The sequence below is a fragment of the Portunus trituberculatus genome, chromosome 4, assembly GCF_017591435.1.
Source record: "Portunus trituberculatus isolate SZX2019 chromosome 4, ASM1759143v1, whole genome shotgun sequence".
NCBI lineage: Eukaryota > Metazoa > Arthropoda > Malacostraca > Decapoda > Portunidae > Portunus > Portunus trituberculatus.
The window spans coordinates 5,037,571-5,060,070 of record NC_059258.1 but is presented as its reverse complement, the minus strand read 5'-3'; the positions used below and the strand labels follow the sequence as shown (position 1 = coordinate 5,060,070).

Sequence of the window (22,500 nt, the reverse complement as noted above, 5' to 3'; positions counted from 1 at the left end):
GCGCGCCTTTGTGGCACTGTGCTCACCCACCATTACGGCGCCATTATTATCACCACGACCTGTGCCGCGCTGCCGAGGCGCCGGCCCAAGACACTCCAGCACCGAGGCGGGCACCTTGTCGCACGGCACTCAGGCACTACTGCACCTCTGTTACAGGGCCACGGGGCACTTTGTGGCGCGACTCTGGGGCACTGCGGCGCCGCCATCACAGGGCTGGGGTTTGTGGCGCGACTCTGGGGCACTGCGGCGCCGCCATCACAGGGCTGGGGTTTGTGGCGCGACTCTGGGGCACTGCGGCGCCACCATCACAGGGCTGGGGTTTGTGGCGCGACTCTGGGGCACTGCGGCGCCGCCATCACAGGGCTGGGGTTTGTGGCGCGACTCTGGGGCACTGCACGCGCCGCCATCACAGGGCTGGGGTTTGTGGCGCGACTCTGGGGCACCACGGCGCCGCCATCACAGGGCTGGGGTTTGTGGCGCGACTCTGGGGCACTGCGGCGCCGCCATCACAGGGCTGGGGTTTGTGGCGCGACTCTGGGGCACTGCGGCGCCGCCATCACAGGGCTGGGGTTTGTGGCGCTGCTCTGGGGCACCACGGCGCCGCCATCACAGGGCTGGGGTTTGTGGCGCAGCTCTGGGGCACCACGGCGCCGCCATCACAGGGCTGGGGTTTGTGGCGCTGCTCTGGTGCACTGTGACGCCGCCATCACAGGGCTGGAGTTTGTGGTGCCGCCCGCTGAATCCACGGTGCCGCCATCACAGGGCTCGGGTTTTTGGCGCCGCCCTGGGACACCACGGCGCCGCTATCACAGAGCTGGGGTTTGTGGCGCCGCCCTGGGACACCACGGCGCCGCCATCATAGGGCTGAGATTTGTGGCGCGGCTCTGGGACACCACGGGGCCGCCATCACAGGTTTGGTGTTTGTGGCGCAGCTCTGGGGCACTGTGGCACCGCCCTCACGGAGCAGGGGTTTGTGGCGTGGCTCTTGGACACTGTGGCGCCGCCATCACAGGGCTGGGGTTTGTGGCGCAGCTCTAGGGCACTGCGCTGCCGCCATCACAGGGTTGGTGTTTATGGCGTAGCTCTGGGGCACTGCGGCGACGCCAGCGCAAGGTTAGGGTTTGTGGCGCAGTTGTTGATCACTGTGGCGCTGGTTTTGCACAGTGAAGCGGGCTTTGTGACAGCATCATTGTACAGGAAGGCAAGAGGGAAGCTTTGTGGCGTTGTACCGTGACACAGTACAGTGAATACAGTGGCACAATTACTGAGTGAGTCAGGAACGGAGGCTGTGTGGCACTGTGGCACTGTGGCACGCTGTGCTCCGCGCCGCGTCGCCACACCGCGGCTATGTTCAAGTCGCCGCCGTGTTCGTCGTCAGTCACCTCCGCCGCTGCTGTTACTGTTTCCGCCGAGCCGCCACGCATTGACAGTGCCATTGACACGGTGCCACAGCCGCCACCGCTGTCTATCCATTGCCGATGCAAAGTCTTGCCACCACCAGAGTGCCATGCAAGGTGCCACAGCATGCCATCGCCGCCGCTGCAGTGTCTTGGCGGCCAGCCTGAAGTGGCCGGTATACACCGCCCTGCCAATGCTATCTCCGCCACCGCCGCCACACTATCATCGCATCCTGCACCCTGCCTCCAGGATGCCGCCGTCACCAGCACCGAGACATCCCCCATCGCCGCAGTGCCATCACAGTCTGCAGAATGCCGCTGCCGCCGCCACCGCAGCAGCGGGCGCGGCGCTATAGACGATGTCGTGGCGGTGCCTCCGCTGTGGTGTCGTCACCATCGGAAGCGTCGTCATCAATTTGCTTCCCCGCTGTGGCCTATAGGCCTAACCCCACCACCACCACCACCACACCTCATCTTCCTCCACCTCACCACCATCACCACAGAAACACTCCAACAAAATATCCAGCGGTCCGTGACAAAACCCAACAATTTCCAGCAAAGTCTTTGAGCATAAACATTTTTTTCTAACAGTACTGCACCCACACACACACACACACACACACACACACACACACACACACACACACACACACACACACACACACACACACACACACACACACACACACACACACACCACAATCCACCACACCCTTCACCCATCCCCTCTCTTCTCCATCCCCTCCCCATCCAACCCAGCACAACCCAAACTAGGCACAAACAAGTCAAACACATCACATTCCTTTCACTACCAACCCCTACCCAAACCCCATCACCCCGACATGCCCTTCCCTTCATCCCCTCACCACCACCACCACCACCACCCCCGCCACCGCCAACCTCTCGGGGCTTCCCTCTCGTGTTGTCGCGGGCGGAGTGTTTTTCTGGGCCGGGTAATGCTGCTTGTTATCGGCGCCGGTGCTAATTGCTGTTTTGGAGTAGCGCTCAATATTTTACAGGGGTCTTTTTGCACCGCCGCCCCGTGTCGCCAGCCTCCCGGGGCGCGGCGGCCGTCACACTCCACCTTTTTGTTATATATTCCACCGCCAACAGGACACGGATGCCTCGATTTTTTTACCGCACACGCACTGGACATGGGAGAAAGAGAGAGAGAGAGAGAGAGAGAGAGGGAGAGGGAGTGAGGGAGAGGTTGTGTTCATGTTTTAAATTTTTTGTTTGTTAGTTTTTATCTTCTCACTTACTTTTGTTTACTGTGGTGGTAGTGGTGGTGGCGATGATGGTGGTGTTGATATGGTTGTGAAGTAAGTGGTATTGAAGTGTTAAGTGTAATAGTGTGTGTGTGTGTGTGTGTGTGTGTGTGTGTGTGTGTGTGTGTGTGTGTGTGTGTGTCAGAAACATTATGCGTACACACCAAGATCGTTTTCAAGTGTGTTTAGCCCAATAATAATGTTGAAAACTGTCCAGTCTATCACAGGAACCATCCAGACACCCTTAAAAACCCGCCACTGCTTTCCAAGGCCACAGACATCATTAGCAAGGTCTCATCACTGGTGCTCCTCTTAGTAATATAAAAATGCTCACTTTCTCAACGTCTCTCTTAATATATATCCTTCTACACATATATTCCTCCTCCTCCTCCTCCTCCTCCTCCTCACTCATTGTAAAAATACCTTCACACCCTCCTCCTCCTCCTCCTCCTCCTCCTCCTCCTCCTCCTCCTATAACTGGCGATCTCGTTGCATGGATCGAAGACTGGCTATCGGGCCGTGAACAGCGTGTAGTAATAAACGGTAAATCGTCAGAATGGACCAGCGTAAGTAGTGGCGTTCCTCAGGGATCAGTCTTGGGACCGATTCTTTTTATCATATATATAAACGACATCGAGGAAAATATTAACTGTAAAGTATCAAAATTCGCGGATGATACAAAAATTGCAAACAGGGCGGACTCAGTAACTCAGCGTCAACTTTTACAGAACGATTTAGATACCCTCGTCGAATGGTCTAAAACGTGGCTGATGAATTTCAATTTTGACAAATGTCATGTTCTACATATTGGAAATAGTAATCCACGAGCGAACTACACAATGGGGAATGCTTCCATAAAGAGCGTACAGAGAGAAAAAGATCTTGGCGTTGTAATATCGGCTGACCTCAAACAAAGTAATCAATGCACCGAAGTTGTGAAAATCGCAAATAAATTAGTCGGCTTTATCGGAAGATCATTCACATTCAAAACGGAAGAGATAATATTAACTTTATATAATTCGCTCGTACGCCCGCACCTTGAATATAACGTACAATTTTGGTCACCCTATTATAAGAAAGACATTGAAAAATTAGAAAGAATACAGCGTCGATTAACTAAAATGGTTCCAAGATTACGTAATAAACCATACGAGGAACGACTTAAAGAACTAAATTTATTTACTCTTTCCAAACGTCGATTACGAGGGGACCTTATCACACTCTTCAAATTTTTCAAGGGATTTACGAATATGAATCAGGATAACTTCCTAACGCTTGACCGGTCAAATTTCACCAGAAACAACGGTTTCAAGGTAATAGGAAAGCGATTTAAAACAAACGAAGCCAAACATTTTTTTCTTTAATCGCATTATCAATATTTGGAACGGTTTGCCATCGAACGTAGTTGATTCAGGTACTATTGAGACATTCAAAATTCGTCTTGACAAATATTTCGAAACTAATCCCCGGTTGTCACTGTTTATCTCCGAGTAATTTGCGCCGTCCATAAAGAAATATGCCTCAGATCGTGAATTGCGGGGTGTTTCGCGAATACACTTACCCTCCTTACACGACACAGACAGCCCCGAGTTAACGGTCACTACTACTACTCTCGACCTGTGACGGGCTGTGGAAAGTCAGGAGCCCTGACAGTAGTGATCATCATCGGGAATTAAAGTACCAGGGGTCACTGCTGCAGGGGGTAACCATGTAGTGTGCGGCGCCCCTTAGTGGGAAGTACACTTTTACAGTGGAGTGAACGGAGCTGGGGCCTGATTGACTGCTGCCTTCCTTGAAAGCGCCAGGCAAGGCTGCCGCACCACCCCTCCGACATCCACACTGTGACTCCACCCACACGCACATTCACCACACTACATAACCGTCAAGCACCTACATAGTCCCCCACAAACAAGAGTAGACGTAGATTACAACTTCCTTTCTCTATCCTCTAAAATTCCATTTGGTTTTTCAATACCACATGGTGCCTTTCCTTTTCCGGCCAGCTTCGGCTGGTGGGATGGGTGGGTGGGGAGGAGCCTTCTGCTTTGCTGTCCTGTCTCTAACACTGTGTAGTTAGTATAGAATAGTTAACCAAGCAGCCTAGTAAGGACCACAGGGTTTGTTGTTGCTTGGTCTTTCCTTTGTATTCCTCCTCCTCCTCCTCCTCCTCCTCCTCCTCCTCCTCCTCTTCTCCATCTCTCACTGTATTCGTATATATTTATGCTTCCTCCTCCTCCTCCTCCTCCTCCTTCGGGTATATAGGAAAGAGAAAGATGAGGACAAATAGCTTCTCAATCACTCTCTCTCTCTCTCTCTCTCTCTCTCTCTCTCTCTCTCTGATTAATGACCGTCGAATCCTCCATCTATGGCGTCGCTTCTTTCGTCTATAACTCCAAGATGGCGCTAGTGGATTTTCATGTCGGAGAAAGAGAGCTGTCAGTTGTCTATTCTCCCTCCTCCTCCTCCTCCTCCTCCTCCTCCTCCTCCTCCTCCTCCTCCTCCTCATCCTCGATTCCTGTTCCCTCTTTTTCTCACTATTCCTATATATTTATGCTCCTCCTCCTTCTCCTCTTCCTTCTCTTCCTCCTCCACCTCCTCCTCCTCCTCCTCCTCCTCCTCCTCCTCCTCCTCCTCCTCCTCCTCCTCCTCCTCCTCCTCCTCGACCTCGTAGCGTCCATTTCGAGCTTGGATAGAAGAATGATACTTCTCCCTCCTCTCTCATTTTCCTCCTCCTCCTCCTCCTCCTCCTCCTCCTCCTCCTCCTCCTCCTCTCTCTCTCTCTCTCTCTCTCCCCTCCATCATCAGTAGTGGTAATTTTCCGTCATTCCTTCTGTTTGTTTCTTTCCGATCACGCCTTTTACCTCCCTCTCTGCCTCTCCCTCTCTCCCCTCTCTCCCTCCACCTCTCCCTCTCTCCCTAAGACATGTATCATCTTGTTTATTAAGGTGGGCCGTGCCTGGACCCAAGAGGAAAGAGGCGCCAGCAAACTAAGTGATACGGTGAACATATTGTATTGAGAGAGAGAGAGAGAGAGAGAGAGAGAGAGAGAGAGAGAGAGAGAGAGAGAGAGAGAGCAACCAATAGAATAACACTCATAAAAATATCTAATCTAATCTAAATACTATCAAAACTCAACATTATTTTTTCACTTCATTTTTTTTTTTTTTATCTCTATGAACATGTAAGAGAAAGAAATCGCGGGAAACGAAGCCACCGCAAGAATAAAGTGACATATTTTCCAGGTGTATTATTTTTCTCTCGTGACTTTTTTTTTTTCCAGCAGGCGTACACGTGAAGAGAAGGGGAAAAGGAACACAAGGGAATATAATTGTTCTTCCTTTTGTCTACTTTTTAAAATTGTAAACAAAGAATAAATGTTGTTGTTTTTTTTCATTTATTTTAGTTTGTTATGATTTATTACTTTTTCTAGAGAACGTTTCTACTACTACTACTACTACTACTACTACTATCACCATCGGAAGTAGTATTAGTTTAATGATAATCTCTGCATCACCACCACCATTATTGCTACTACTATTACTATTACCACCACCAACATCACCAATGTACTCAATACGAATCCAGAGAGAGAGAGAGAGAGAGAGAGAGAGAGAGAGAGAGAGAGAGAGAGAGAGAAGAGAGAGTGAGATGGATGATGATGATTGATGGATGAGAGAGAGAGAGAGAGAGAGAGAGAGAGAGAGAGAGAGAGAGAGAGAGAGAGAGAGAGAGAGAGAGAGAGAGAGAGAGAGAGAGAGAGAGTAGTTCTTCTTTCTTTCTGCTCTAAACATTATTGTCATTTTCTACTACTACTACTACTACCACTGCTACTACTACTACTACTACTACTACTACTACTACTATCATCATCATCATCATCATCATCATCATCGTCATCGTCATCATTTCATCCCCCATCTCTACAACCTCTCCCTTTTTCTCTCCCTTTTAGTCCTGAATATATAGAACTGCCTCCTTTTTCTCTCCCTTTTTTTTTCTCTCTTTACGCCTACAGCCTCTCCCTCTCCCTCTCCCTCTCCCTCTCTTTCCTCCCTCCCTATCAATTCAATTCCACTTTTAGGTTCGAGACAAACAAACTACTCTTTTTTTTGTGGTTTCGTTAATATTCTGAGGCAGACAGCACCCTCTCCCTCTCCCTCTCCCTCTCACTCTCACTCGCTCTCCCTTCACCATTACTGTCCCTTTGTCACTCTCTTTGTTCCATCTCGTCCTACTTAGCATTCTTTTTCTTTATTTTTTTTTCCTTTAATATTTCTCTTTGTCTTTGGAAAACTCTCTCTCTCTCTCTCTCTCTCTCTCTCTCTCTCTCTCTCTCTCTCTCTCTCTCTCTCTCTCTCTCTCTCTGTGATGAAGAAATAAGTAGATAAAAAGATGCATTTTTGTTTTTGGGGTTCAATATTGGCGTCTCTTCTTTCAGGTGTTAAAATGGTTACCTGTAATTACCGGCTTTTTTTCAGACCTTACCTGTGTGTGTGTGTGTGTGTGTGTGTGTGTGTGTGTGTGTGTGCAACCAGCGAGACTTAAGGCGCCTTCAGGTCGGCACACGAACACACACACACACACACACACGTGGAGTATAACGTCTGAGGGTGTGTTCTCCCCGACAGCTTGTCTTCAATTAACTTTTAAATCCTAATTGGCCGCCATTATAAGCTTAAACCTGAGATCTAAGAGGCCTAGGTTTGGTGGTGGTGGCGGTGGCGATGGTGGTGGTGTTGGTGGTGGTGGTGTTGCGGGGTAGAAATTTTGGTTGATGGTGTTGTTGTTCTTGTGGTTTGGGTGTGGTGGTTGGTGTATGTAGAGAGAGAGAGAGAGAGAGAGAGAGAGAGAGAGAGAGAGAGAGAGAGAGAGATGATGGTGAGGTGACAAAATAATGATGGTGATTGTGACTGACTTACAATAGAGACAGTGCAGTGAGAGTAACCGAGTGGAGATGGTGATGAGCCACTGACTGAATTATAAGGCAACTTTCACAAAAAAGAGACGAACATGAAATAAAACAAAGTTGAAACAAATCTATCGAGAAAAAGGGGAAAAATATTACCTGAAAATTGAGAAAAAAAAATTAGCTAAGACAGGAAAACATTAGGCCTATACGTGGCATAGGCTTAGGTGATGGCAGAGTACAGGTGTGTTAATTAGGCTGACCAGTGCAGTGGCAGGTGTGTGCGGTGGCTTCCCACGTGGCCAGGCAGGTGTGGCGCAGCTTTCGAGTCAGGTGAAGGGAGGCAATTAATGTGATTTTTTATGATTAATGAGTTATTTTTATCTGGATGAAGATTGGCGTGTGTGTGTGTGTGTGTGTGTGTGTGTGTGTGTGTGTTCACCTCGGTCGCCTACTGGTCACCCAGCCAGTCTTCCCCATTACGGAGCGAGCTCAGAGCTCAGAGCTCTTCGGGTTGGACTGAGACCACAACACACTCCACACACCGGGACAGCGAGGCCACAACCCCTCCAGTTACATCCCCTACCTGTTTACTGCTACGTGAACACACCCTACACATTAAGAGCCGCGCCCATTTGCCTCGCCGATTACTGGGATTCGAACCCGGCCCTCTCGATTGTGAGTCGAGCGTGCTAACCAATACACTACGCTGTGTGTGTGTGTGTGTGTGTGTGTGTGTGTGTGTGTGTGTGTGTGTGTGTGTGTGTGTGTGTGTGTGTGCACGTGGCAGGCTGCTAGGGATTTGAACGCGCTCCTGCTTGCATGTTCGTGTGTCTTCTGCTGTGTGTATGTGTGTGTGTGTGTGTGTGTGTGTGTGTTTTATTAGTCAAGTGTAGGCTTCGCTCCGTTTCCTATCTCATTACCGTATAGTGCAAGCTCACACACACACACACACACACACACACACACACACACACACACACACACACACACACAGAGTGACATATGTAATTATGATTTTATTCAATTGTTAATTTATTCACAAGCACACGAGGCTTTTTATTCTGGTGGAAGCTGAAATGTGATAATTTTGAGGCAGAATTAGCTAAGTTTTAACCTGGAAATTACTCCCATTATTGCTACTACTACTACTACTACTACTATTACTACTACTACTACTACTACTACTACTACTACTACTACTACTATTACGTGTGTGTGTGTGTGTGTGTGTGTGTGTGTGTGTGTGTGTGTGTGTGTGTGTGTGTGTGTGTGTGGACAATAAGGGTAGTGTTTGGGTGTTTAGTAAGTGTTTAGAGAGTAAGGTCGGTGTGAGCCTTGCTATCAGCCAGGCGTCCCGGTGCGCCTTGGAGCAGCGTGCGAGGTGTTGTTGGTGGCGGCGTTGGCGTGAAGGGTGATAGCGGACAGTGGGTGGCTTTGTGAGTCCCCTGGCAGATGGAGGCGGCGGTGAAGGCGGTGAAGGGGGCTATGTTGCGATACAAGAAGGATCATGTTTAGTGAGGCGGCGGCGTCTTCAGTAATGACAGCGCCAGGAGGAGGAAGAGAAGGTGTTGATTGACTTGTTCATTGAGATGACTGTGGCATTCATTGTTGGTTTGCGGTGTTGAAGTGTCGAGGAATGGCATGTCCAGTTGGTGCCTGTCTTACCGCCCGCTGTCTCCTCCGACAGGAAGCGCCATCCCGCAGCACAAAGCGGTATTTTCTTACAAAAGGGCAAGAGTTCGTCGCCGTCTAGAGCAGTGATGCCATTATGCCACAGTGCCCATGCACAGGAAACACCGAAGCCATTACATTCCTGCGTGGTGAGACGTCAAGCTCCACTACCACAAGCCAGCCGCGGCGTGTCTCATCTTAGTGCATGACTCCTGCCGCCGCTGCCGCCAGCACCACCAACACCACCGGCTAGCTGTGTTCCTCCGCGGACAGGATAAACTAATATGGGTGTGCCCCGAAGGACATTCAAACACACACACACACACACACACACACACACACACACACACACACACAGCAATGTCCGTAGGTGACGGGCCTGTGATTCATGGGCACTGGCGTGGCACGGTCAGCGGGGCAGCACCCCCAGGGCGTGAGGGCAGCAGTGTGTGGCATTATGGCGTCACTCACCTCATCCCTCAGTGTCCTGTGCGTCAGGAGGCATGAGGCATGGCTGCCCTGGCTGCCCCTTGGTGCCCTGTGCCCGTCAGCAGATGCATGGTGGTGCTTGCCTGTCGGGCAGCACGGCACTACCTACTGCACAAGATGGCGCCCTCCGTCGGAGCCAGACCTGCACTTAAAATATCTTACCACGTCTTTGTAATGCCTGCCAGGCAACAGTGCTCCTGGTCTTCTGCGTCAGGAGTGTGTGTCCGTGATGCCACACCACACTCGCCTCGTCTGGAGGCAGTGGCGTGTGTGTCCGTGATGGCACACCACGCCCGCCCCGTCAGGAGGCAGCGGCGTGTGTGTCCGTGATGCCACACCCCGATCGCCCCGTCAGGAGACAGCGGTGTGTGTGTCCGTGATGCCACACCACGCCCGCCCCGTCAGAAGGCAGCGGTGTGTGTGTCCGTGATGCCACACCCCGCCCGCCCCGTCAGGAGGCAGCGGTGTGTGTGTCCATGATGCCACACCACGCCCGCCTCGTCAGGAGGCAGCGGCGTGTGTGTCCATGATGCCACACCTCGCCCGCCCCGTCAGGAGGCAGCGGCGTGTGTGTCCGTGATGCCACACCCCGCCCGCCCTGTCAGGAGGCAGCGGTGTGTGTGTCCGTGATGCCACACCACGCCCGCCCCGTCAGGAGGCAGCGGCGTGTGTGTCCGTGATGCCACACCCCGCCCGCCCCGTCAGGAGGCAGCGGTGTGTGTGTCCGTGATGCCACACCCGCCCGCCCTGTCAGGAGGCAGCGGTGTGTGTCCGTGATGCCACACCCCGCCCGCCCCGTCAGGAGGCAGCGGTGTGTGTGTCCGTGATGCCACACCCCGCCCGCCCCGTCAGGAGGCAGCGGTGTGTGTGTCCGTGATGCCACACCCGCCCGCCCGTCAGGAGGCAGCGGTGTGTGTGTCAGATGCCACACCCGCCCGCCCCGTCAGGAGGCAGCGGTGTGTGTGTCCGTGATGCCACACCACGCCCGCCTCGTCAGGAGGCAGCGGTGTGTGTGTCCGTGATGCCTCACCACGCCCGTCTCGTCAGGAGGCAGCGGTGTGTGTGTCCGTGATGCATCACCACGCCCGCCTCGTCAGGAGGCAGCGGTGTGTGTCCGTGATGCATCACCACGCCCGCCTCGTCAGGAGGCAGCGGTGTGTGTGTCCGTGATGCATCACCACGCCCGCCTCGTCAGGAGGCAGCGGTGTGTGTGTCCGTGATGCCTCACCACGCCCGCCTCGTCAGGAGGCAGCGGTGTGTGTTTCCGTGATGCCACACCACGCCCGCCTCGTCAGGAGGCAGCGGTGTGTGTGTCCGTGATGCCACCCCACGCCCGCCCCGTCAGAAGGCAGCGTTGTGTGTGTCCGTGATGCCACACCACGCCCGCCCCGTTAGAAGGCAGCGTCGTGTGTGTCCGTGATGCCACAGCACGCCTGCCCCGTCAGAAGGCAGCGGCGTGTGTGTCCGCGATGCCACCCCACGCCCGCCCCGTCAGGAGGCAGCGCCGCATGCCAGAATTATGCTGGCCATCTCCATCAAGAGATACTCGCTGCGTGTGTGGTGTGGCCACAGCGCGGCCTTGGTGCACCCGTCATAGCGTTACGAGGCAGCACCGCACGTCAAGTCTACTGTAGGTAGATCGCGGTCCTCCATCAGAAGAGAGCCCTCGCTGCTCGCTGTCTGTCTGAGGCAACCTCCGTCAGAAGGAAGCGCGGCATGCACGTCGCCATCTGGTTACAGCGCGGCCACCTCCGTCAGGAGGCAGCGCCGGTATCTCCACCAGGAAGAGGAGTGCGGTTAGTCTCCATCTAACTGCAACAGGGTCGCCTCCATCAGGAAGCAACGCAATTTTGTGCCGCGATAGCCGTGCTTGTGTGACCAAGTCGTGGTATGCAGGTCACCGCGTGGCGACAGGGACGCTCGCTCTACACCAGCGGGAACACTGTACGTCTATGACGTGTGGGCGACGCTGCTTCCTGCGGGAGGCAGCGCTACTTGTGTGTCTGCACGGGAAGACTAAGGCACTGCACGTGTGTCTGTCTGTAATGGCGCCGCGGGATACGGCAACAGTACGTAGGTCGTCAGTAAGCAGCGGCACTGACCCTCAGGAGGCAGCGGCACTGGCCGTCAGGAGGCAGCGGTACTTGCCGTCAGGAGGCAGCGGCACTGGCCGTCAGGAGACAGTGGCACTGGCCGTCAGTAAGCAGCGGCACTGACCATCAGGAGGCAGCAGCACTTGCCGTCAGGAGGCAGCGGCACTGACCATCAGGAGGCAGCAGCACTTGCCGTCAGGAGGCAGCGGCACTGACCATCAGGAGGCAGCGGCACTGGCCGTTAGGAGGCAGCGGTACTGGCCGTCAGGAGGCAGCGGCACTTGCCGTCAGGAGGCAGCGGTACTGGCCGTCAGGAGGCAGCGGTACTGGCCGTCAGGAGGCAGTGGCATTGGCCATTAGGAGGTGATGCAGCACGTCGGCGTGGCGAGCCAGTGTCATGCTTACCCTTCTGCCATGGCGATGCCAGCCTGGACAGAGATGCTGCGGGACGCGCCTCCATCAGGATGCAGCACCTTCACCCGGCAGGTGTATACACTAGTGGTGGTGTGGTGGGGAAGTGGGGGTGGCGGTGGTCGTCACCCAGGCTGTCGCCAAGACGGGCCGATTGCAGCGAGTTTGGACAGTAGTGAAGTGTTGCCAGTCACCGTGACGCAGGCTGTGACGGTGAGGGAAGTATGTGCTGTGCGTGGTGAGTGTATCATCGCTTCACAGGTTTTGGTGACAGGACAGGTGTTCTCGCACACCGCATTCCCACACACCACTCCGCGCGTCACACTTTACCGCACACACTATTCACGTACAGTACGTACAGACAGGCCTGTATGACGGCATGAATCACGCTCCATCACGCCCCGTCACGCCATGCACGTCACCTTTGTCTCAGGGCTCAGAGCTCAGAGAGGGCGGCGCTGATATCTCACCTGTCACGCGTCAGCGGTGACTTGCCGTCACGGCGCCGTAATCGTGCACCGTCACGTGTGAGGGACGGGAACATGCAATGCTCAGAGACACGGTAAAGCTCGGTGCTCCCGTCACCAGACTGGAGGGCTCGACGTTACGCTGGCGTTAAGTGTACTGTGTAGCCACGGTGTTCGCGGGGCGTCGTTGCAGCAAGCGGTGCCAGAACTCCATGACCAGTGCGGCGTGGCAGGGAGGTACTCGCACTACTCAGCACGGCCTGGGTGGCGAGGCGACGGACGGAAAGACAGACGGCGAGATAGACGGCAGCAGACGCTGCTTATCATAACATTTAGCACAAGACGCAGTGCGGGGCGGCGTGGTGTGCTGCGTGACAGACAGCCGCCGCCACGACACCTGTGGGTAGACGGTAATTAGTGAGGCAGGTGAGCGGCAGGTGTGGGCGGATAGAAGACTGTCGCGTAGAAGTAAAGACAAGAGACTGCCGGTGACTTTTGAATCTGGCACTAAGGCAAAGTGAGTGACAAGCCGCAGCGGTGTTTACGAGGCAAGGCGAGGTGAGGCGAGGGGCGGCGATGGGCGGTGGCGGTAGCGGTACTAGAGGGAAAGTGTCGCTGTGGGGCGGGCCGGGCACTGAGCGGCGGCACTAAAGGCCGGATATGGGCTGTTGTTGACACGCGGGAAGGGATAAACACGCCGTCTTCTGCCGCAACCCTTGTTCAGTGGCATTACACACACATACAAACACTGCCCACCACGACCTAACCATTATTGTGACAGATACTTGTGACTTTTCTTATCATGGCATGACAGGAAAAAAATGCCTCGAGTCATATATTGATATCTTGTCATGAATGTGAATTTCCTGAGCCTTGCAACACGAGATTAAGACATCATGTCATATAAGTGAATTTCCTGAGTCCCGCATGACAAACAGAGTTACGGGCCGAATGATGACAAGTTAAGCCATGCAGTCCTGTCATGCAAGTGGTTCTTCTTAGCCCAACGTGACAGAGGCAAGGAGTTAAGGAGTCGAAGTTCAAACAATGACACAAGTTAAGCAGATGATGCCGTGTAAGTTAATTTTCCGTGACTCATTGTTCAACACTGTCATGCAAGTCAGTTTTCTTAAGCCCACATGACAAAACCAAGGAATTTTGACATTAGCAATGGAATAAGTGTATATTTCCGTAGCCTTGCATAACAGACCAAGGAATCGTGACTCAAACAATACCGCAAACTAAGTAAACGCGGGGTGTGCGGCGCGGATCAACACCAACAGCAGCAGGAGGAGGAGGAGGAACAGAGGAGAGCTCTGCTGTTTCCCTCACCGCAGCGATTCTTACCAGGAAAATATTGACATGCATAAATCACGAGTGACGCGGGGAGAGACTACGAGACTACAACACTACGAGGTTTTCTCTTTCCGTGTGAGGATATTGAATGTAGGACAGGGACGCTGCAGGCCACGCCACCCGCCCGAGACAGTCTCCACCGGCTCAGGACACGGAAAGCGTGAAGCAAAGGCGCTCATGAATGTTTAGCGAAGATTGTGTGACGAGCGGCGGCTCACCAAAAATGTTGCGCCAAGTGTGACTGACTGGAGTGTGTGTGTGTGTGTGTGTGTGTGTGTGTGTGTGTGACTGGAGTGTGGCTGTGTGTGTGTGTGTGTGTGTGTGTGTGTGTGTGTGTGTGTGTTACGACTGGGTTTGTGTGAATGTGTTAATCTGACTCTATGTTAAATTGTGACGGTCGGTGACGCAGTCTTGATGTAAGTGGGAAATATTAATTCGTGTTAACCTGTGACGCTCTGGTGACACAACTGTCGGCACAATGTAAGGCGGAACTACTCATTTGTCTTGTAGTGAACTGTAACGCTTGAGTGACGCCGAAAACAACTCGGAATTGTATTAGGTTTGACTCGTACTGAACTGTGACGCTTGAGTGACGATAAACGCTGAATTAGTATAGACATAGCTGTATTAATAAGACTCGTAATCTGTGACGCTGAGCGCCGAATTAGTTAATAAGACTTGTACTAAACTGTGAAGCTTGAGTGACGCTGAACACTAAATTATTAAGACATAGCTGTATTAATAAGGCTTGTAATCTGTGACGCTTGAGTGACGCTAAACGCTAATTTATAGGACATAACTGTATCATTTTGACTTCTGCTAAACCATGTGACGGGCGACGGAGTAGAGCTGGCGGTTTAACTAGCTTAACCTGAAGTGAGGCAGCTAAACGTCACGTAAATCAAACGTAACAGTATTAATTTGACTGGTAGCAGTGATGGTGAAAGGAGGGAACGCACCGAGAAACAGTCGCAGCATAGAGCAACATTGCTGACCGTCACACGAATGAGACCGAGCTAGGAGAAGGTGGGGAAATACAGCCGTAACATGAAATAGAACACAAAACCCAAGATACATAACTTCACCTACGTTATAAAAGTCATTTCGTTGTAGTATTTGTGGCTCCTCTAGCAAGGTGGGGAGAGAAAGTAGTAACAGTTCAAACTAACTTTACCTAACCTTACTTAATTAGTCTAATTAATGTACCTGTGATTAGTGCAGGTAAAAGGTGCATGCCAAGTGACCAGGGAGAGAGAGAGAGAGAGAGAGAGAGAGAGAGAGAGAGAGAGAGAGAGCGGAGGTGAGCCCATGTTAAGATGAGAACAAGTGAACAGTGAGAGTAATAGGAATAGTGATTGTGTGTGTGTGTGTGTGTGTGTGTGTGTGTGTGTGTGTGTGTGTGTGTGTGTGTGTGTGTCTGTAATTCACCACGGTCGTCTGCTGGTCACCCAGCCAGTCTTCCCCATTACAGAGCGAGCTCAGAGCTCATAGACCGATCTTCGGGTAGGACTGAGACCACAACACACTCCACACATCGGGAAAGCGAGGCCACAACCCCTCCAGTTACATCCCCTACCTATTTACTAATAGGTGAACACACCCTACACATTAAGAGGCTTGCCTATTTGCCTTGCCGCGCTCGGGACTCGAACCCGGGCCTCCTCGGGTGTCAGCCTAGTGTGCTAACCGCTACGCTACGCGGTGTGTGTGTGTGTGTGTGTGTGTGTGTGTGTGTGTGTGTGTGTGTGTGTGTGTGTGACAGTAACACATCGGGAGCCTAGTACCGGGAACTCCGCTGACCCAGTAACCGGTGTGTGTGTGTGTGTGTGTGTGTGTGTGTGTGTGTGTGTGTGTGTGTGTGTGTGTGTGTGTGTGTGTGTGTGTAGGATCTTCTGGTCCCATTGGAATCTTTGCAATTAAAGTTTCATTAAGCTTGTTGAGAAGTCCGCACACACACACACACACACACACACACACACACACACACACACACACACACACAAACTAGGAGAGGAAATTAGTGAAAAAATGCATTAAAATGTTTGTGCATTTGGTGTGTGGCGAGGCAGTGAAGAGGAAAAAGACTTTCAGTAGCTTCGGAAAAGTTAAATTTGCGTGGGTAAGTTTTGATCAAGCTAATGATTTAATTAGTGTGTGTGTGTGTGTGTGTGTGTGTGTGTGTGTGTGTGTGTGTGTGTGTGTGTGTGTGTGTGTGTGTGACTAACTGCCTTTTCTATTTAAAAATGGGGTTAGAGATAATAAATAATTGATTACAGTGTTATTGATAAGGTTATTCTAATATAGTGAAGGAGAAAGTGATGGTGATGATAGTGATGGTGGTGGTGATGTAGGGCAGTGCAGTTGCAGCTTCCCTTTGTTTCGCGATGATGATGGTGATGACGTGAGTAAGATGGTGATGATTATAGCTGTGGTGATGGTGTTGATAATAGGTTTGTGGTGATGGTGATGAGCTTCCCTTTGTTTCTTGGTGCTGACGATGGTGATGACTTAGGAATAGTGATGACATGAGAAATAGTATGATGTTGATGTTTGGTTAATACTGTGGTGATGAGTGTGGTGCAGTGTGGTGGCCTTACATGATCTATATAGAATAGCGGTGACGGTCAAGTTGTAGTGATGATGGTGTTGTTGACTAAGTGACGGTGATTGTGATGTATGGTGACAGTGGTGGAAGGGAAAGCGTGCATTGTGAGAGGTAAGAGTGACTGACGCTCTGGAATGAGGGAGAGGACTGCATAGTGAGAAGAGAGGGGAGAGGGCGAGTGGCGGTGAGTGCGTGTTGAGGGTCGCGGGCGGCGGCGTGGGGAGTCGCGGGCGGAAGGTCGTGCGTGAGTGAGGGGAGAGGGCCGGGTTGGAGAAGGGCAGGCAGGAGTGAGAGGAACAAGTGTGAGAGGCTGTCGTGTCCCGGAGCGGTGAGAGTGAGAGTGAGAGGTGAAAGGGAGAGCGGCGTTGGTGGCTCAGGGTGCGTTGAAGTTCCAATGGTCGCGGGCGTGCAGGCACGGCGTGCAGCGTGCATGTGTGTGTATGTGTGGACAGCGGGAGGTAGCGTGTTAGCGAGGAGTGCGTGCGTGAGTAAAGGCGTGAGGGCGTGATAGCCTGAGGGAAGGTACGGCGGGCGTGCGGCGGCAGGCAGCGTTGAGGTCACGGGAGGCATGGGCGGCGGCGAGGGCGTGGGTGCGTGCGGCGTGCGTGAGGGCGTCGCGTAACTCACTCACCACGCTGGCCGCAGCAAGGGCGCCTCGCCGCCGCCGCTGGTGATGCAAGACAAGAGTGCGGCGCGGCGCGGCGCGGCGAGGAGGGCGCCGGACAGGTGGCGGTGGCGGCGACAGGTGGCAGCGGCCACGTGGTGGCGGCGGCGGCGGGCGGAGCGAGTCAACCCTCCCCTCGCCGCGACTCAACCCACACTGGTCCGCCCGCGCCGTCCCCTCACCGCCTCGGGCCCGCCTTCCTCACGCCCTGATTTGCCGACGGGCGGCGGCCACTCCCCTCGCCGTCCCAAGCCGCGAGTTGATTGGCCGGGGCACTCGAGGGGCGCACGCGGGTACTCCCCTCGCCCCGTGAGCGGCTGCCGCTCCGAGGGGAGGCGCGGCCCAGGGGAGTCGGTCAATGCGAACAATATTTGTAAGTAACAAAACCCGGCCTCCCAGGAGCCGGCCCGTCAAATTGTTGTGCCTGGCCGCAGCCACTGGTGGCCCGCGCGGCGCGCCCCTCGTCATCGCCGGCCCCTCGACAGATCAATCCCAGTCACCAGGTCCCCGCCGAGAGCCGGCCACGCCAGCCGCGCCCCTCCCACGCCTGCCGCTGCTGCCGCCGCCCGAGGCACGCTAGTCGTCGCCGCGGTGCCCCGCCGTTAGCAGTGCCCTGGTCCCAGCGGTGCAGCCCTCACGCCCCGTCCGCGCCCCTTGTTAATGCGTGCCGAGCCCCAGGGGCCCCCGGACACGCCTCCCCAGTGGCCGGCCGCCGCCCCAGTGCTGGAGTGAGGGGCGAGCAGACCGTAGCGGCGCCCCGCTAGCCGTGGCGGCGTGAGGGGCCCGAGGAATGTTCGGGCTAGGCGAGGGCCTGCCGCAGCTGAGGGGCCCCGTCACCAGCCTCAAGGAGGAGCCGCTCTCCTCCACCCGGGCCTGGATGCAGCCCACCATGGTCGAGAACACCCACCCCAGGTGAGACAACTCCTCACGCCCTTACAATTGTGACTGTCACAACCCTTAGTCCTCCCCTCCTCTCCTGGCCACACACGCTGGACGTCACACTTATTCAGTAACACCCCACAGCCTCAAACACTTACTCACACACACTCACACATTCACACTCACACTCACACTCAAACTGTCACCACCAACACTCACTCATTCACTCACTCACACAATCTTACCAAGTCCTCTCACACTGTCACCACACTTTGCAACACTGACACATACTGCACACAGATTCACCACTAGACACTCCATACACAAGTACAGTACAATGTTACTAACACACACACACACACACACACACACACACACACACACACACACACATCTTCATGTACTTGGCTTCTATACACACTTGAACTCCTTCTCACACTTGATAGCTATAACACTCTTGCTACACCACTTATCACCACACTTCACACACTCTCATCACACCTAACACTGACACATCTTCACCCTAACTCCCCACTACAACATTATCTTATCTCTTCACACACACACACACACACACACACACACACACACACACACACACACACACACACACACACTCTTAACCTCTTCAAGTGTATGGCGAATTCTTATCATGTGAACTACTTGTCTTATCAAATTCGTGTTTTTTTTTTTTGTTTTTTTTAGTGTTTGACTCTCCATCATCTCCTCCCCATTTTTGCATGTTTGTCTCACTTCTCGTCTAGAAAACAAACACTGCTTATTTTCTCCTTAATCTATTAACACTTATCATAAACATTGCTATATTTTACTGTGTCTAATTCATTGCAAGTTGTTCTGTTCTAAATCCTCTATATGATTTGGTCATCTTTTATTCTTTTCAGTCTCTCAATTTTATTTTCTGAATCTTCCCGTTATTTCTCCATGTATTTATTCCTTTGACTCTTTCAAGTTTTCTTTCTGAATCTTCTTTGTTATTTCTCCATCTCTTCATTCTTTGCAATCCTCATCATTTTTATTGTTGTCTCCATCCCCCAATCTCTGTTCCTCACCAGTGTCTCAATGTTTCTCTGTGTCCACCAATAAGTCGTCTGTGTCTATGTCTATGTCCGTGTCACCCTGCTTGTCAGTGTCCCGTCCTGTGTCCTTGTCTCCCTTTCCTCCTCCTCGTCGCCATCCCAGCTGTATCACTCAGTAAGTTACCAAGACGCGATCCACTCTGCGAAACACTTTCCTTTCTCTAGAACGTATTTCTCTATTTCTGAAGTGTCCAGGCTTCTTCTGCGGTCATTCAAAGTCCCACGCCCCTTCCAGCCGCGCACACAGCCTCGTCCAGACCTTGTAGCGGCGTGAAAAGGCTCATTTAATCCCCGCCGGCGGAGAAGAGGCGGTCGCTGCGGGCGCCATTTTACCCCGCGTCGGCTGGCGGCGGTGAAATGGGGCGCTGCTCCCGAGATTCTGGCAATTTTTTCCGTTTTTAGACGTTGTGGCGAGGGCGTGGCGGTGCTGCGGGCTGAGTAAAAACTGTATCTGACTGTATGCGTTGTTACTTCCACGCCAAATGTTTCGCGGCCAAGTTAGCGCCTCAAACCCAAGAGTATAGTGGTAATAATAATATAATTCTGTCGCCGCCGCCGCCGCTGTCTGGCTGTGCTGTGCCGCTGTGCCGTCTGTCTGGCCGTGCTGTGTGTGTCCTGGCAAACCTGCTGCTTCCCCTTCCCCCGTGACATGTGCGTGTGTCTGTCTGCCTTGTCTCTGGCGCCCTGTAAACGTAGCTTGTGTGAAGGTGGTGTGGCAGCTGGTCTTCTCCAAACCCTGCCTGTTGTCACTTCAGCCCTCACACCTCACGCCTCTCGCCTCACCTAGACAGAGGGAGAGGAATTATATGTAACTTGTCTCACAATGATGCAAAACTTGCATTCCTGTCTAAAAATATTTAAAGTCTTATATTATACAGTAATCAGTAATCTGATTTTGTAAAAGAAAAAAATATATATTTAGTAATATATCTTTTGAACACTATACTCTGTTATCTGTTGGTAAAGTTAGTTTAGGAACGAAAAGGCTTTTTATAACCAATAAACTATTTACAGTACACAGTTTGTAAGAAAAGAAAATGATATGTATTTGTGATGCTATAGTAGGCAATCAAAAAAATTCCTTTGTTCCAAAGTTTTGCTAAAGTTACACTGAAATAAAACACAAATACTTGGCAAGCAGGGAACCTTAACACATGTATACGGGAAAACAAAAAGAGAGAAATAAAACATACAAGTCATTTTCTAGCAGTGGACTTGTTTGCTAGGAAGTGTTAGAGTATTTACTTCACGAACAAACACCTTCAATTCTGTCAGTATTAGTCGTCTTGCAAACAAAGGAATACATAGATAGATGAAAAAATACTATTATATATATATATATATATATATATATATATATATATATATATATATATATATATATATATATATATATATATATATATATATATATATATATATATATATATATATATATATATATATATATATACAAAACCAACAAATTGACTGACTGATTGACTGACTCACTGACTGACTGACTGACTGACTGACCAGCTAATGAAATAAAAATGCAGATAAAATGGTTAAAAAGAAACAATACATATAGCTGACTGAGAGAGAGAGAGAGAGAGAGAGAGAGAGAGAGAGAGAGAGAGAGAGAGAGAGAGAGATTAAGTAGAACCACTGAAAACTTATTGTTGAGAACACTGCGGCAAGGATAACGGAGAAAGATTAAGAAACTTGTAATCTAGACGCATTGGAAGTAATAGTCAGTTATATTTCACACTGGCCTGGCAAGGAATATTGATTTTCTTGCCGTTGATAGCAATGCAAACACCGAGACACAGAGTAATCGATATGTTATACTGCAAAGACACGATCTACCCACTCGAGCTAATAATCAATTTTATTTCACACTAACCTGATAAGGAATATTGATTTACAAAGAGCAATACCAACTTAACCTAATCAACTGACAACGACATACATAATAATCGATATATTACACTGAAAACGGGGAAATAACAAGTTTTCCTATTTGAGCCAGTAATCAAGAGGCGCAATATTGATCGGGCGAGCAATGGCAATACTTCTACTGAGGAACAAAGTAACTGATGTGTTGTGCTAAAAAGATAACGATAAATACGAAATACAACTAATAATCAATTTCATCCGGCATTAACCTGACGAGCAATATTGATCTGGCGGTAATAGCGATAGTAACACCCAGAGAGAGAGAGAGAGAGAGAGAGAGGTTACGGCGTAGGTATAATTAATCACTTTTCTGATTTCATTATTTGTCATCAAACTCGTAAGCAATTCTATCGAGCAAATAGTAATAGCGGCAGCGGCAACAATAACAACAAGAGCTGAACAAATAGAGTGACGTAAACCCTTTCCTCAGGATTCACGCTAACCTGATGAGTAGCAAAGCGGTGATATATCGCGCTAGCCTTATATTTGGTCAGTGACAGTGTTATGAGTAAGAAATTCACGCTAATCTTACAAGCCGCGATACTTTGTTACTCTAATCTGTCAGTGGGTAGAACGGTACTATGCATCACACATTCACGCTAATCGTTGAGTCACTCTAATTTTACGGACTAATGCTATAAGATGTCACGCTTGTCTGCTCCTGTGTCAGACAGCGGTTCGGGTCAAGATATCACGCTGATTTTGAATGCCATAGGTGAAATAACGTCTTGAAGTGTCACGCTTATCCGGTTATGGTTAGAATAGTGATGCAGATCAGACCAGTCACGCTAAGCTACAACTCTGCGCTACAAGTCATCACGCTAAATTTGTAATCCGTCGGTAAGACAACGCTACTGGATGTCACGCTTGTTTGGTTATTCTAAAAATATCGCTGTGGGTTAGACAAATCACACTAAATTTAGAAGCTTTGGATGAAAATCACGCTAACTAACTCGCTGATAAACTGGCGCTATTGTATGTCACGTTAATTTGATCACGGGTACAACAGCGCTTCAGGCACAAGAAATCACGCTAAATTAACACATCTTGCTAACCTTACAAATCACGCTGAACTCGAAAGCCAAGGGTAACGCAACGCTATGAAGGGCCACACTAATCAGGTCGTGGGTTAGACAGCGCTATACTGGCGAAGATGTCACGCTAACTTTGCAATTCACAGGCAAGATATGGATTTGTCACGCTGATCTCACAAGCCTTAGGAGAAAACAACGCTATACTGAAGCAGTCGCGCTTTA

At 51.2% G+C, this 22,500-nt stretch overlaps 1 protein-coding gene across 4 annotated transcripts in view; it reads left to right on the top strand.

Annotated features, from left to right (window-relative positions):
- The first annotated feature begins 17,755 nt into the window (after positions 1-17,755).
- Positions 17,756-22,500, top strand: part of LOC123512004 (transcription factor collier-like) — a 93,746-nt gene continuing 89,001 nt past the window's right edge. The window contains exon 1 of one of the 4 annotated variants that reach the window (XM_045268128.1): positions 17,756-18,242. In XM_045268128.1, coding sequence (XP_045124063.1) covers positions 18,121-18,242 — 122 coding nt within the window. In that variant the 5' untranslated portion in view covers positions 17,756-18,120. The remainder of the gene's footprint in view (positions 18,243-22,500) is intronic. The other 3 variants (XM_045268118.1, XM_045268135.1, XM_045268161.1) reach the window with 3 other exon arrangements.